Consider the following 17538-nt stretch of genomic DNA (forward strand, 5'->3'; position numbering starts at 1 on the left):
TTCAAATGATATAGAATGATGAGAAAAAGAAGGGTCAACCCTAAATAGACAAATACAAGGATAATCTCGGCAATAAATCATGTAATGATGGTATAGATAGACTCGACAAAATCAACTCTTCCATAAATGATCTCAATCATGATCCAAAAGGTGAATCAATGGTAAGGGACATGGATCAGGTTTGATCAAAGGGGGAAGAAAATAGACCATGGCCATGATGATAGCAAATAAGGGCTATTGACCAAATCTAATTCTGAAAGATGGATAGATATATTTGATTAAGATAGATAGAGAAACCCTACTAAAGAATAGGTCCTTATCTAATAATCAACGGGTAAGACAACAAAGGATATGAGTCCTTGTAATCAAAGGATCAGATGACAGACTATAGCCATAATGATGACAAGTGGAAGCCACCGACCAGATCTTCATCTAAATGATACATGGATATGCTTGATTAAGATAGATAAGGAAATCTTACTAAAGAGTAAACTCCTATCTAATAATCAAAGGTATCAGATAGACCACGGCCATGATAATTGGCAAATAAAAAGCCACATACCAGATCCGAATCTGAACAATGGACATATATAATTGATTTGAATTAGATAAGGAAACCTCACTAAGATATATATACATATATATATCGTAACCAGGGGCACCAGCCCTAAATCTAGTCTAACGGAGTCAAGGAGGCTCGACTCATAAATGACTGGTGAGTACTAAAATACGGAGTGAATGGCTGCACAAGGCGAACCACTTTCCTATACTAAATGGGTCAAGGTCAGGCTATAACTAGGCTCACATGTGCTAGTCGCACATGTACGTCCTATATACATATATATTTAGTTGTGTAAAAAATATGGCCCCATTATTCACTATGAGGGTGAACTATGCTTATGATCCATGCCCTTGTACATCACGAATGATCTAAGCAATGCACAAAGTTAAAGGATCACGCTCATTGGCTGCATAGCCCTGGATATAAGTGTAATAACCGGTAAAAAATATATATATATATACAAATAAATAAAAATGGCCTCATAGGTGGGTAATCATCGGCCATTACTCATTTTTCCCCGAGTTAATCGGGCATGAGGATATTTGGCATAATGGGGCGTACGCGATTCGAACCCAACGCTGAGAGAGGATTGAACGGCTTCCTACCACTAAACCACCGACCCAGATGTCAACTAAAAATGAGTAGATACTTACACATATTAAAAATTACCAATAGTCACTATTCATAATTACTATTCACAATAGTCACTATGCAATATTACTATTCACAATAGTCACTATGCAAGATTACTATGCAGAAATACTACGTAAGATTAATATGCAGAAATACTATACAAGTTCACTATTGAGATAAACTATTCAAAATTACTATTCACAGTAGGACCCACCGAGTACTATTCACAAGCGGGTCCCACCAACAGTGGGTCCCACATCAGCGGGCCCCACACAAGCGGGTCCTACCACCAGTGGGACCCACAACAAGCAGGACCCACAAATAGTGGGACCCAACGCCAGTGGGACCCATCATTAGTGGGAACCACTACCAGAAGAACACACCGCAACCACTTTCATTAACTCATTGGTTAAGCGGGTCACTCCACAACCACTATCATTAACAAGTAGTTGCGCTTCACCGACGAAAATAATAATTAAATAATATTAATCATCCTGTTACTATTCAAGCAGCCTTTACTATTCATTTATTTATACCTTTACTATTCCTATAATTTTTGTAAAAGCATTTAAAAGAGTAGTTGTGAATTTAAGACTGTAGTTGAAAAAAAATACCTATAAATAGAGGAAGAGAAGAAGAAGAAAAATAAAAAAAAAGAGAGAAAAGAGAACGAGAGAGAAGAAAGAGTAAGAGAGAGAGGAGAAGGAAAAGGAAATCCACTTCATCACTACCAAGGTAAGTCTTTCATATAGTTAAAGTATTTATTATGGGTAATATGGTTGGTTCTACCACCTATGTAAATATTAGGATAAAGCATGCATAAGAGGCGATAACTCGCTATAGATTATGCAAGTTTTATCATCTTATTTGAACGGTGAAATGCTAGCAGAGTAACCGTAAAGTAAACTTTAATCAAAGAAAGGCGAACTGCTGAGCATAGTAGCCCATCTTATTTGAACGGTGAAATGCTAGCATAGTAACCGTAAAGTAAACTTTAATCAAAGAAAGGCGAACTGCTGAGCATAGTAGCCAAGAAATAAACTAAATCAAAGAATGATGAACTGCTGAGCATAGTAACCTGTGGGGTTCACATGAATAGTAACATGTGGGGTCCATATGAATAGTGCATGCTGGGCCCCATGATCTTAAAAATTTAATAGAAAGAACACTGAACACAGGGAACATTATTTTGGACATAGATGGACATTACCTGGACAGAAAGGACACTGCCTTAAAACATGAATTTGATAAAATTAGAATATATTTACAGGTTATCCACTCCAAGGTGTAAGCTCAAACAAACCTGTGACCGAAAAACTATATGTAAGGGTTTTCTTCCATTGATTCTCTTTTGCTATATGTAAGGGTTTTCTTCCATTGATTCTCTTTTGCTATATGTAAGGGTTTTCTTCCATTGATTCTCTTTTGCTATATGTAAGAGTTTTCTCCATTGATTCTCTTTTGATATACTAGATGTGAATATTTCATATTCTTTGATTCTCTTTATACGCAATTGCTATAAGAGTTTCTATCCTTCTAAGATCCACAACTGATGAGAATCCAAGGGGGATCCTTTCTTTCAGACCCCATTCCTTTCAGATAAATGATTTTACTGATAAAGCTATAATTCTATTTTGTATCATCGAAACTTGTTTCCGTGAGATATGTTTATGTTTAGAGTTTATCTTGTGATACCCTAATTCTGAATATGGACTGAGTTATGATATGATGACGGGTGGACGCGTTATAGTCCTCCATGTGCACGTGGGTAAAGACGACTCTAGAGAGTGTAAATCTAGAGGATTATGAGCCGAGGTATGGCTATGAATGGGTCGAGATATGGCTATGAATGAAAGCATCTATGCTTAATGAAGTCTATATATATAATTCTATATATAATTCTTGATATCAAGTTCTGTAAGTTTTCTCTATACGTTTGGAAAGTATGTTGTGCTTATTCTTTCTTTCCATGTTTATAATGTGAGATGTCCTATCTACAAAATATCATGTTCTTATGAGCTTGACAATTCTACATCACTTGTTGTTTATACCCTACTGGGCTATTTGAGCTCACCCCTTTTTTTTTCCTTGTTTTATTGTTCCAACCCCCAGGTGAAGTATAGATGAAAGATGATGAATGCTAGAGTTGAATCCAGAACTGTTCTAAAGGACAAATATGTTTTAAATATGTATCAACTATGTCTTGAATTAAGATGTAATAAGTTAGACCTAATTTCTGTAAACCCTCTAAACGTAGTTGTTGTATTTGAGATCTTGAGAATAATGAAATTTTTGAGAAAGATGATATAATATTCTTCTACGCACCGAGTTGGTATTTCCAAAAATCTGGGGCGTTACATTTGTTATCAAAGTAAAGTTTAGTCGGTTTTGGAAATTAGGATTCAAAAAGATAGGATTAGAATTTACCCTATCTAAATGTTAAGTTAGAATATGTTAACTATACCGCTAGTCGTTGGTTAATACAGAACTTATGTGCTATTTATGACTTCTGTGATACTTCTGTATATAAATGCTTTTAAATATGAGTTATAATTTAGATTACTAATGTGATACTATGATATGATGATGGCGGAGAATCAGGAACAGATTTTTGCAATCGAGGCTGAGGCAAGGAAGGGACGTGGCAGGCCACGCAGAGAAAGGCAAGCAAGAAATGAATAACCTACAGCCAACGCTAGAAACAACAATGCAGGAAATGATGCCGTTGCCACTGCATTGGCACAGCTAGCCCAAGCAATGACAGCAAACATGAACCAACAACGAGCCCCATCTGCCCCACTTCAAAACGAAGGAGCTATACTGGAACAGTTTATAAGGCAACATCATGCTGCCTTCTCGGGAGCTACAGATCCCTTATAAGCTGAAAGATGGATTCACTCCATCGAAAAGATCTTTTCAGTGATTGACTGCACTAGCCAACAACGTGTAAGATTGGCAACGTATAGATTGGACGGTGACGCAGATCAGTGGTGGAATTTAGTCCGAAATACAAAAACCGAAGAAGAAATGAACGCAATGTGTTGGAATGAATTCAAAAGAATCTTCCTCGAAAAATACTTCCCACAACCACTAAAAGCTCAGCTAGTAAGAGAATTTATTTCATTAAAGCAAGAAGAGGGAGAGACAGTCTCCCAATATGAAGCAAAATTCACAAGACTGGCTCGATATGCAACCCACCTAGTGACTGACGTTCAAAGTAAGGTGGACAAATTCCAATACGGATTAAAGCCTAGTGTCAGGCGAGCATTAGCAGCTTTAGATTTTCAAAGCTACGAAGCCGTGGTGAGATGTGCTTTGAAAGTGGAAATTGAACATTTGGACTTTCAGCAGTCCAAAAACAAGTTGACCGGCATAAAGAGAACGAATGAAAGCCAACCAGGAGGATCTGGAACAAAGAGACCTAATGTCAAGGAAGCAGGAGACCAGCAACATTGCTCAAAATGTGGAAAGAGACATGGAGGTGTCTGTTACGTGGGGACACGAAAATGCTTCCGATGCGGAATGGAAGGACATGTGGCAAAGGACTGCAAGACGGTCCCAAAACGGGAACAAAATCCAACTTTGACTCGGAACAGTCAGCCAACCCTCAAGCAGACTCTGAATGCTCACCCATACATCAAGTGTTTCAATTGTAACGAAATGGGATACTATTCAAATCAATGCACCAAGCCTAGAGCAGTAGGAGGAGGTCGACAACAACAACAACAGCCAAGGGGATAGGCCCGTACTTTTGCTATCACAACTGCTGAAGTGGAGGCAACGAATGATGTGGTGACAGGTACTTTGTCTGTAAGTTCGAAGAATGCACATATATTATTTGATTCTGGCTCTACGCATTCTTTCGTTTCACCAAAGTTTGCCAAGCATTTGAGCATACCACTTCAGAAGTTAGATCTTGAACTTTCTGTTAAAACGCCTGGTGGAAATTCTCTAGTTACATCAGGAGTTTATGGAGCATGCTCTGTTGATATTTGTGGTAGAAACTTATCGGTAGATCTTATCTCCTTACCTATTTTAGAATTCGATGTTATATTAGGAATGGATTGGTTGACTTTAAACCATGCCAATATAGACTGTTACAGGAAAGAAGTCAGGTTTACTATTCCTTATCAACCCTATATAAAAGCCTTGACAGAAACAAAACTCCAGCACTAATATCATCGTTGCAGGCAAGACGATTATTAAAACAGGGCTGTGAAGGATATCTCGCTCAAGTTCAAGTTGTGGACACGAGTAAAAAGAAGATGAAATTGGAGGACGTGCCTATTGTGCAAAAGTACGTGGATGTATTCCCTGACGATCTACCAGGAGCCCCACCGAATCGAGAACTGGAGTTCTCTATCGAGCTAGTACCGGGAGCAAATCCAATATCCAAAAGACCATATCGAATGGCGCCGATAGAATTGGAGGAACTAAAGAAGCAACTGCAAGAACTATTAGACAAAGGATTCATCCGGCCCAGTGTATCACCCTGGGGAGCTCCCGTCCTGTTCGTAAAGAAGAAGGATGGATCAATGAGGTTGTGCATTGATTATCGAGAACTGAACAATGTCACAATAAAGAACAAGTACCCGTTGCCCAGAATCGACGACTTGTTCGACCAACTTCAAGGTGCCATGTACTTCTCCAAGATCGATCTCAGATCTGGTTACCACCAACTGAAAGTAAAGAAGGAAGATGTTCCAAAGACGGCGTTCCGCACGCGATACGGACATTATGAGTTCATTGTCATGCCATTCGGACTAACGAATGCCCCAGCCGTATTCATGGATCTAATGAACAGAGTATTTCACGACTATCTTGACAAGTTTGTCGTGGTGTTTATCGACGACATTCTTGTCTATTCTAAGAGTCGCGAAGAACATGAGGAACATCTGAAGATTGTTTTACAAACACTTCGACAGAAGAAGCTGTATGCCAAATTCAGTAAATGTGAATTCTGGCTACAGCAAGTGGCGTTCTTGGGTCACACAGTCACCCGAGAAGGAATTTCTGTGGATCCAGCGAAGACTAAAGCCGTTGAAGAATGGCAAAGACCCACGACAGCAACAGAAATTCAGAGTTTCTTGGGACTTGCCAGCTATTATAGAAGGTTCGTGGAAAACTTCGCTCGATTAGCAAATCCATTAACGAAATTAACTCGGAAAGGCGTGAAGTTTATCTGGACCAAAGAATGCGAGGAAAGCTTCCAAACGTTAAAGAAGAGACTCGTCAGCGCACCTGTGCTAGCATTACCAACACCAACCGGAGGATTTGTGACTACAGTGACGCATCAAAGGAAGGGCTCGGCTGCGTATTAATGCAAAATGATAAAGTTATAGCTTATGCATCAGGCCAACTAAAATACCACGAGCAAAACTACCCCACGCATGATATGGAATTGGCGGCAGTAATCTTTGCACTGAAGATCTGGCGACATTATCTCTACAGGGAAAAGTGTGAAATTTATACTGATCACAAGAGTCTCAAATACATATTTTCCCAGAAGGAGCTGAAGATGAGACAAAGAAGGTGGCTAGAGTTACTAAAGGATTATGACTGCATGTAAGCCCAAGGGTCTACTCTCCTATCTTGTTTTGATGATTCTAAACATAATTGATTGTGTTTTTTTTAATACTAATCAATTTGCTTCGAAGTGTTGTGTTTGAGATAGGATTGATCATTGAAGAAACCAACACACAACATGGTCATGCTTGGAGATATCCCATACAAGAGTCAAAGGAGCTAAGTGAAGCTCACCTCATCTCTCAAGCAAGCATACACAAGATGGAAGATCAATTGAAGACCAAGACTAAAGAGAAGTTGAAGATTGCATAGGTATCATTGTACATCCTTTCTCTTTAGATTTCCAAGTCAAGGCAAAGTGTTTTCAACTTGGTTTTCAAAGAACACTTAAGAACTTAAAATGCATTAGTGAATGGTTATGTGGTGGACCAACATGTTGGGACCCTCATAAACATTCCAAAATAACCATAGGAGTTGAGTTCCAAAAGCTAAAAATCAAATTTGCAATAAAAATAAAAAACTGCGGATTTTTAGGCTTCTCGGAACTCCGAGAATTTTTCTCGGAGCTCCGAGCTCGGAACTCCGAGACAATTTCTCGGAACTCCGAGAAATGGTCCAGTAGAAATTTTATTTCTTCTGGCCGTTGTCTCGGAACTCCGAGAATATTTCTCGGAACTCCGAGAATTCTCGGAACTCCGAGAATGGTTCTCGGAACTCCGAGAACCTCGCGACAGACTAAAAAATAGCCGTTGGGATTCAAATTAATTGTTGGTTTTTGATATGTCCACCCCCAAACGGTCATATTCTTTGGTGTGGTTATATATACAACATGTAGAGAAGTTTTTCACTCTCTCTTGATCTTTGAAAAACATCCTTAAGCATCAAAAACATTTGCAATCCATTTTAGCTTGAGTTTTTGTTTTTCATCCCAAACTTGCCTTTCACTTGTGAATCTTTTGAGTTTGGATATAGTAGTGCTTTCACTTGCAAATCACCATCTTTGAAGAGCAATCAAGGGTCTACAAAGAGCATCAAGCTTTCAAGAAGAAGCCAAGCTATTCTCTTTCAAATCTTGTATAGGTAGCTAGGGCATTCCTTTTTTAATTCCCTAGAGAGCAACCGCTTAGAACTCGGCGGAGAAGGAGAGTCTTTGTAAAGGTGTAAGGGCATCCTTGTTTAATATCCCTTGGAATTGTAACCGCCTCGGAGCCGGGCATCGTGGAGGTCTCCAATAGTGGAATCCCTCAAGTGCGACCTTGAGTAGAGTGGAGTAGGCCGTTGGCCGAACCACTATATATCGGTGTGTCATTTCTCACTCTTGCATTTCCATTATTGTTTTGGTTTGGCATTTCACTTTGTTCTTTCAATTATATTTGCACTAACCAAATATTTAATTAAGTGAAGAAAAATTCCAATTAGGGTTTATAGATAATTTTCAAAAGGCCTAATATTGAGTTAAATTCAATTCACCCCCCCTCTTGAGTATTTCAATTGGTATCAAAGCCTCGTCTCTATTTTTTTTGAAAACCCTAACCGGTTTAGAGTAAAGATTCAAAAATGGCAAACTACCCTCAACATCATGAAGGTTATTCAAACACTAGGCCACCCTATTTTGATGGTACAAATTATGGTTTTTGGAAAACTAAAATGAAAATCTTTTTAACTCAAGACTATCAAATGTAGAGAGCAATTAATAATGAATATATCCTACCCACAAGAAATTTAAATGATTGGACCGAAGCCGAACAACAAGCTTCGAATTATAATGCCAAAGCCATGAATTCTCTCATTTGTGCTCTATCTCCCGGAGAATTCAATAGAGTATCAAATTTGAATTCGGCTAAGGAAATTTGGGACACTCTAGAAGTCACCCATGAAGGAACCAATCAAGTTAAAGAATCTAAAATGAACCATATTTTTCGGCAATACGAACTTTTTCAAATGACACCCGATGAAACAATTGCCGACATGTACACTAGATTCACCAACCTTGTAAATGGATTAAGGGGACTTGGAAAACAATTTTCCAATAGAGATTTAGTAACTAAAATTCTTAGGTCCTTACCTTTGTCTTGGGAATCCAAAACCTCCGCAATCACCGAAGCCAAGGACATGAACACTTTGAACCTAGATGAACTTATAGGGTCCTTGATCACACATGAAATGATTTTCAAAACAAAAGCACCCGAAATCGAAACTAAAATCGAAAAAGGAAAAGGAATTGCTTTTGCTTGTAATGTAGGTGAAAGTGAAGATGCAAAGGAAGACATCGAGGATGAAGTAGCTCTCCTAACAAGAAGGATCAAGTTCTTGCAAAGAAACATGGGAGGCATGAGAAATAGAAGGACCAATCCTCCATTCAAGAAGAAAGAAGAAGTTGGTGATGGATCTTCTCAACCCCGATGTTACGGTTGCAAGAAGCTTGGACACATTCGCCCGGATTGTCCACTCAACAATGAACCTACTTCAAACAACCGCTTCAAGAGAAGAGAAGGCAAGAAAGGAATGTCCGCCACATGGGATGAGGAGATTGAAAGCGAAGGCGAACAAAATGATGGGGAAGATTGCCTATTGGCAAGAAATGTGTGCTTCATGGCCTCAACAAATGATAACAATGAGGTAAACACTTTAAATGATGTCATTATCTTACAAGAAGTTTTAGATTCCTTACAAAGTGCAAATGATGAACTTGAAATTCAATTTGATAAAATTGCATCACTTGAAAATTCTCTTGCTAACATGACAAAAGAATTTGGTTGGTTAAAAAAGGATCATGAATTCTTAGATAATGAAAATGAAAAATGCAAAGTAGAGATTCATGAGCTAAATGCTACCATTAAGACTTTGAATGAAAATCGACAAAATCTCTCTATTGAAAATAACAAACTAAAGCATGAAAACGGTAAACTATCTTTTGAATATGATGAACTCAAGAAACTCTTTGAAAAATTTGAAAATAGTTCATTAAAATTGGATAAACTTGTAAATCTTCAAAGAATGTCAAGTGACAAAAGTGGACTTGGACATAGATGGAATACCACAATATCTAACTATAAAAACAAACTTGAAAAGACTTCCTCTAGTAGTACCAAAATTTGCTTTTATTGTGGATTGTTAGGTCATTATAAAGTTGCTTGCTTGCATGCTAAACAAGATAAGATCAAATTGAACTCTAAAGTGAAAACAAATGAACATAGCAAGATTAGGAAGATTTGGGTACCTAAGGGATCTCACTTGCCTATTCCTATGTAGGTATGCCTTAAAAGCCACAACAAGAGGAACACATGGTACCTTGATAGTGGATGCTCTAGACACATGACCGGAGATCTCACTCAATTCGCATCCCTATCACTCAAGGATGGTGGAGAAGTTACCTTTGGAGATGATAAGAAAGGAAAAGTCAAAGGTGAAGGCACCATAGGTAACTCTACCTCTCCCATACATGATGTACTCTTTGTTGATGGCTTGTCCCATAATCTTATTAGCATTAGTCAATTATGTGATAATGGTTTTGAAGTTGTCTTCAATCCCGACAAATGCATTGTTAAAAATAAGATAAATGGAGAAGTAAAATTCATAGGGTCTAGAGACAATAACATTTATACAATTGGACTAGATGATCTTAGACTCCAAAAAGTGACTTGTCTAAATGCCATTAGTGAGGATTCTTGGCTATGGCATAGGAGGTTGGGTCATGCCGGAATGGATCTCATTTCGACCCTCTCCTCAAAAGAAAGTGTTAGAGGATTGCCTAAGTTCAAATTCATCAAGGATCACATTTGTAGAACTTGTCAATTAGGAAAACAATTGAAAAGCTCTTTTGCACCTAAAAATATGATTTCAACTTCCTACCCTTTGGAGCTACTTCATATGGATCTTTTTGGACCAATGAAGACTAGTAGCCTAGGTGGAAAGAGGTACGTGTTTGTAGTTGTTGATGACTACTCACGATTCACATGGGTCATATTTCTAGGACATAAAGATGAAACTTATGAAAACTTCCTAACATTATGCAATCAAATTCAAAATGAAAAAGGTGTTGCCATCTCCCACATTAGAAGTGATCATGGAACGGAATTTGAAAATGTACACTTTGACACTTACTGTAATGAACATGGCATTAAACATAATTTTTCCGCACCTAGAACACCTCAACAAAATGGAGTAGTAGAAAGAAAGAATCGAACTCTCCAAGAAATGGCTAGAACAATGTTGCATGAAAATGATCTCCCTAGATATTTTTGGGCGGAAGCGGTTAGCACCGCTTGCTATATCATAAACAGGGTATACTTAAGGCCAATCTCTAAGAAAACACCTTATGAGCTTTGGAAAAACTTGAAACCAAATATAAGCTATTTTAGAGTGTTTGGATGTAAATGCTTCATTTTGAACATTAGAGATAATTTACATAAATTTGATAAGAAGTCGGATGATGGAATATTCTTAGGGTATTCTTCTCATAGCAAAGCATATAGAGTATTTAATAGGAGAACCCTAGTAGTAGAAGAATCCATGCATGTGACATTTGATGAAAGAGAGCCAACACCTCAAGAAATGCCACATGATGAGGATGAACCCGTTGAACATATTTTTCCAAAATTGAGTGCTCCTCCTCATGCATCAACAAGTCATACATTACCTAGTGAGGAAGTAGAAAATAAAAATGATGACTCATTGCCTAGGGATAGGAGAACATTGGTAGATCATCCTGAATCCCAAATCTTAGGTGATGCCACATTGCCAGTAAGAACTAGATCATACTATCGTAGTGTGAGTAACAATCTGGCGTTCCTATCCGAATTAGAACCAAAATCCATCAAGGAAGCTGAAAAGGATGAATATTGGTTGATGGCTATGCAAGAAGAGCTAAGTCAATTCGAAAGGAACAAAGTGTGGAGGCTAGTACCTAGACCTAGTGATCATCCAGTCATTGGCACGAGATGGGTGTATAGAAATAAATTGGATGAAAATAGAATTATCACTAGGAATAAAGCTAGGCTTGTAGCCCAAGGGTACAATCAGGAGGAAGGGATAGATTATGATGAGACATTTGCTCCTGTTGCCCGTATGGAGGCTATTAGGATACTTTTGGCATATGCATCTCATAAAGGATTTAAACTATATCAAATGGATGTCAAAAGTGCCTTCCTAAATGGCTATATCCAAGAGGAAGTGTATGTTGAGCAACCTCCAGGTTTTGAAGACTTCAAACATCCAAATCATGTCTTCAGGCTTGATAAAGCTTTATATGGATTAAAGCAAGCTCCTAGAGCTTGGTATGAGAGGCTTTGCACTTTCTTAGTTGAAAAGGGATTTGAGATGGGAAAGGTGGATAAAACCTTATTTATCAAAAGAGAAAATCATGATATCCTCCTTGTCCAAATCTATGTGGATGATACCATCTGTGGCTCAACTAATCAAAAATTGTGTGATGAATTTGCAACCTTAATGAAAAATGAATTTGAAATGAGCATGATGGGAGAGTTAACCTACTTCTTAGGACTTCAAATTAAACAATACAAAAATGGAATATTTTTAAATCAAGAAAAATATACAAAGGAGTTATTAAAGAAGTATGGCATGGATAGCAGTAAGACATCAAGAATTCCCATGAATACTACTGCTAAGCTAGAAAAAGATGAATTTGGCAAATCTGTGGATCAGAAACTGTATAGGGGTATGATAGGTAGTTTGCTCTATTTGACAGCCAGCAGACCAGACATTATGTTTACTGTCTGTCTCTGTGCTCGATTTCAATCGGATCCTAAAGAATCTCACCTATCGGCAGTTAAGAAGATCTTCAAGTACTTAAAAGGAACCCAAAGTCTAGGACTGTGGTATGAAAGATCATCTTCCTTCACTCTCATCGGATATTCAGATGCAGACTTTGCTGGATGTAGAGTAGATAGGAAAAGCACTAGTGGGACTTGCCAATTCTTGGGTAAATCACTTGTTTCATGGTTTAGCAAGAAGCAAAATTCAGTAGCTCTGTCCACAACAGAAGCAGAATATGTGGCAGCTGGAGCTTGCTGTGCTCAAGTCCTATGGATGAAAAGCACATTGATGGACTATGCAATCAAAATGGAAAATATTCTCATCCAATGTGACAATACTAGTGCTATAAGCTTAACAAAGAACCCCATACAACACTCAAGAACAAAACACATTGAGATTAGGCACCACTTCATCAGAGATCACTCACAAAAAGGGGATATTTGCTTAAAATATATCAACACTGAAGAACAATTAGCGGATATCTTTACAAAACCCCTTAGTGATGATAGAATTTGCTATATCCGAAGTGCCTTAAACATATGGAGTGCGGATCAAATCAAAGAAATTGCCAAATAAATACTTTGTGCCTTTAACCAGCTTATCTATATAGTATTTATATATATAATCTTTGTTTGGTAGTATCTGCATGAATGAGATGTCAAATTTTTAATCATAAAAATCACTCAATTGATATTCTTAGCCTTCTTAGTTTTTCTAAGTTGGAGAGGTATCTTCACTTTAATTAAAATACCTAACATCTTGACATATGTCAACATCTCGATCATGAACAGGTATATGTGCATTACTTGGTTATATAATTTTATACCATAAGCATTGATTCAGGGGGAGTTATCCACTCCTATTTTTTTTTACACCCTTTCTGTCGATGACAAAAGGGGGAGAAGTTTGAAATTGATTATCTATTCAATTGACTATATCCACCACTTGCTTATAACTTGTATCATTTATATGTGTGCATATATTGAGGGGGAGTTCTAGTATTCACTTGCCTACTATGTCACTCCACACACACCTCATAATCAATTTTGTTTGTCATCATCAAAAAGGGGGAGATTGTAAGCCCAAGGGTCTACTCTCCTATCTTGTTTTGATGATTCTAAACATAATTGATTGTGTTTTTTTGAATACTAATCAATTTGCTTCGAAGTGTTGTGTTTGAGATAGGATTGATCATTGAAGAAACCAACACACAACATGGTCATGCTTGGAGATATCCCATACAAGAGTCAAAGGAGCTAAGTGAAGCTCACCTCATCTCTCAAGCAAGCATACACAAGATGGAAGATCAATTGAAAACCAAGACTAAAGAGAAGTTGAAGATTGCATAGGTATCATTGTACATCCTTTCTCTTTAGATTTCCAAGTCAAGGCAAAGTGTTTTCAACTTGGTTTTCAAAGAACACTTAAGAACTTAAAATGCATTAGTGAATGGTTATGTGGTGGACCAACATGTTGGGACCCTCATAAACATTCCAAAATAACCATAGGAGTTGAGTTCCAAAAGCTAAAAATCAAATTTGCAATAAAAATCAAAAACTGCGGATTTTTAGGCTTCTCGGAACTCCGAGAGTTCCCTCGGAACTCCGAGAAAAGGTCCAGTAGCATCTGGACACTTTCTCGGAACTCCGAGACAATTTCTCGGAACTCTGAGAAATGGTCCAGTAGAAATTTTATTTCTTCTGGCCGTTGTCTCGGAACTCCGAGAATATTTCTCGGAACTCTGAGAATTCTCGGAACTCCGAGAATGGTTCTCGGAACTCCGAGAACCTCGCGACAGACTAAAAAATAGCCGTTGGGATTCAAATTAATTGTTGGTTTTTGATATGTCCACCCCCAAACGGTCATATTCTTTGGTGTGGTTATATATACAACATGTAGAGAAGTTTTTCACTCTCTCTTGATCTTTGAAAAACATCCTTAAGCATCAAAAACATTTGCAATCCATTTTAGCTTGAGTTTTTGTTTTTCATCCCAAACTTGCCTTTCACTTGTGAATCTTTTGAGTTTGGATATAGTAGTGCTTTCACTTGCAAATCACCATCTTTGAAGAGCAATCAAGGGTCTACAAAGAGCATCAAGCTTTCAAGAAGAAGCCAAGCTATTCTCTTTCAAATCTTGTATAGGTGGCTAGGGCATTCCTTTTTTAATTCCCTAGAGAGCAACCGCTTAGAACTCGGCGGAGAAGGAGAGTCTTTGTAAAGGTGTAAGGGCATCCTTGTTTAATATCCCTTGGAATTGTAACCGCCTCGGAGCCGGGCATCGTGGAGGTCTCCAATAGTGGAATCCCTCAAGTGCGACCTTGAGTAGAGTGGAGTAGGCCGTTGGCCGAACCACTATATATCGGTGTGTCATTTCTCACTCTTGCATTTCCATTATTGTTTTGGTTTGGCATTTCACTTTGTTCTTTCAATTATATTTGCACTAACCAAATATTTAATTAAGTGAAGAAAAATTCCAATTAGGGTTTATAGATAATTTTCAAAAGACCTAATATTGAGTTAAATTCAATTCACCCCCCCTCTTGAGTATTTCACTGCACCATTCATTATCATCCTGGAAAGGCGAATGTAGTGGCAGATGCATTGAGTAGAAAAACTTCCGGAACCTTGGCAAGAATGCTAACCACTCAAAAGCATTTACTCCAAGATCTGAGAAAACTGGATATGGAAATAGTAGAACCGCGAACCAAGGGCTACATAGCACAGATGGTTGCTCAACCATCACTATTGGAGAAAATCAAGGCCACTCAAGTTGATGATCCTGAATTACAAGGAAAGATCGAAGCAGTTCGGAAAGGCAAACTTTCCGAATTCAATGTTGATAAAGATGACATCTTAAGATTCAACACAAGACTGTGTGTGCCCTCCGATCCAGAATTAAGAAGGAAGTTGCTAACTGAGGCACATAGTTCGGCATTCTCCATACACCCAGGGAGTACGAAGATGTATCGAGATCTTCGAACCCATTATTGGTGGAATAATATGAAGAGAGAGATTGCTGAGTTCGTGTCTACATGCTTGGTTTGACAACAAGTTAAAGCAGAACGACAGCTACCAAAGGGAGCCTTACAACCACTAGAGGTGCCTATATGGAAGTGGGATATGATAGCAATGGATTTCGTTACGGGACTACCGAGGACTACGAAAGGAAATGACGCAATATGGGTCATCATTGATCGACTGACGAAGGTAGCTCATTTTATCCCAATACGAGAAAATTTTTCCTTAGAACAATTGGCGAAGCTCTACATCAAAGAAGTAGTCCGTTTACACGGCATACCAGCATCCATTGTGTCTGATCGTGACCCGTGCTTTACATCTAATTTTTGGAGGAGTATACAAAAGCATTGGGGGACAAAGTTGAACTTCAGCACTGCCTTTCATCCTCAAACAGATGGTCAATCCGAACGGACAATTCAGACACTGGAGGATATGCTTAGAGCTTGCATAATAGACTTCCAAGGTAATTGGGACCAACACTTACCATTGGTTGAATTTTCTTATAATAACAGTTATCACTCTAGTATAGAGAGTGCACCCTATGAAGCTCTCTATGGTAAGAGGTGTAGAACACCGACGTGTTGGGATGAGGTCGGAGAAAGAAAACTTCTAGGCCCAGAGTTAGTACAAGAAAGTACTGACAAAGTACGTATGATCCAACAACATATGAGGACGGCTCAAAGCAGACAGAAGAGCTACGCCGATCATCGACGTCGAGACCTGGAGTTTGCAGTGGGTGACCGTGTATTCTTAAAAGTATCACCTTGGAAGGGTGTGATAAGGTTCGGAAAGAAAGGGAAGCTCAGTCCCAGATATATTGGACCATACGAAATACTTGAACGAATTGGACCAGTATCATACCGTGTAGCTTTGCCACCAGCCTTGTCACATGTTCACAATGTGTTTCACGTCTCACTTTTAAGGAAATACTTGGCGGACCCATCACATGTACTGCAAACAGAACCAATGCAGTTGGAACAAGATTTGTCTTATGAAGAGCAACCAGTACAAATCCTTGATCGAAAGGAACAAATTCTTCGGACAAAAAGAATATCACTGGTGAAGATTCTGTGGAGGAGCCAAGCCACCGAGGAAGCAACATGGGAACCGGAGGAGGAGATGAAACAAAAGTATCCTCATCTATTTACTTCTTAAGGTACGTAAAATTTCGAGGACGAAATTTTTTTTAAGGGGGGTAGAATGTAATAACCGGTAAAATATATATATATATATATACAAATAAATAAAAATGGCCTCATAGGTGGGTAATCATCGGCCATTACTCATTTTTCCCCGAGTTAATCGGGCATGAGGACATCTGGCATAATGGGGCGTACGCGATTCGAACCCAACGCTGAGCGAGGATTGAACGGCTTCCTACCACTAAACCACCGCCCCAGATGTCAACTAAAAATGAGAAGATACTTACACATATTAAAAATTACCAATAGTCACTATTCATAATTACTATTCATAATAGTCACTATGCAAGATTACTATGCAGAAATACTATGCAAGTTCACTATTGAGATAAACTATTCAAAATTACTATTCACAGTAGGACCCACCGAGTACTATTCACAAGCAGGTCCCACATCAGCGAGCCCCACACAAGCGGGTCCTACTACCAGTGGGACCCACAACAAGCAGGACCCACAAATAGCGGGACCCAACGCCAGCGGGACCCATCACTAGTGGGAACAACTACCAGAAGGACACACCGCAACCACTTTCATTAACTCATTGGTTAAGCGGGTCACTCCACAACCACTATCATTAATGAGTAGTTGCGTTTCACCGACGAAAATAATAATTAAATAATATTAATCATCCTGTTACTATTCAAGCAGCCTTTACTATTCATTTATTTATACCTTTACTATTCCTATATTTTTGTAAAAGCATTTAAGAGAGTAGTTGTGAATTTAAGACTGTAGTTGAAAAAAAAATACCTATAAATAGAGGAACAGAAGAAGAAGAAAAAAAAAAGAGAGAGAGAAAAGAGAACGAAGAGAGAAGAAA

At 38.4% G+C, this 17538-nt stretch overlaps 1 protein-coding gene across 1 annotated transcript; it reads left to right on the plus strand.

The window, feature by feature from the left end:
• Nucleotides 1–4231: 4231 nt before the first annotated feature.
• LOC143855909 (uncharacterized) lies at nt 4232–16671 on the plus strand. Its single transcript, XM_077365960.1, has 6 exons — nt 4232–4847; nt 4995–5206; nt 5299–6148; nt 6191–6471; nt 15079–15163; nt 15977–16671. The coding sequence occupies exons 1-6, from the start codon at nt 4232–4234 to the stop codon at nt 16669–16671; spliced, it is 2739 nt and encodes a 912-aa protein (XP_077222075.1).
• The last annotated feature ends 867 nt before the right edge of the window (nt 16672–17538 follow it).

This window comes from Tasmannia lanceolata, unplaced genomic scaffold (assembly GCF_043159265.1).
Source record: "Tasmannia lanceolata isolate RefF3 unplaced genomic scaffold, GAP_Taslan_0.1 ptg000023l, whole genome shotgun sequence".
Taxonomy (NCBI): domain Eukaryota; kingdom Viridiplantae; phylum Streptophyta; class Magnoliopsida; order Canellales; family Winteraceae; genus Tasmannia; species Tasmannia lanceolata.

Bases quoted from the DNA above. Each gene is read 5' to 3' on its own strand.
- LOC143855909 (XM_077365960.1), top strand. From the start codon at position 4,232: ATGTGTTGGAATGAATTCAAAAGAATCTTCCTCGAAAAATACTTCCCA. The intron at 4,848-4,994 runs GTAACGAAATGG...ATGTGGTGACAG, and splicing joins ATACATCAAGTGTTTCAATT to GTACTTTGTCTGTAAGTTCG. The intron at 6,149-6,190 runs GTGAATTCTGGC...TGGGTCACACAG, and splicing joins GTATGCCAAATTCAGTAAAT to TCACCCGAGAAGGAATTTCT.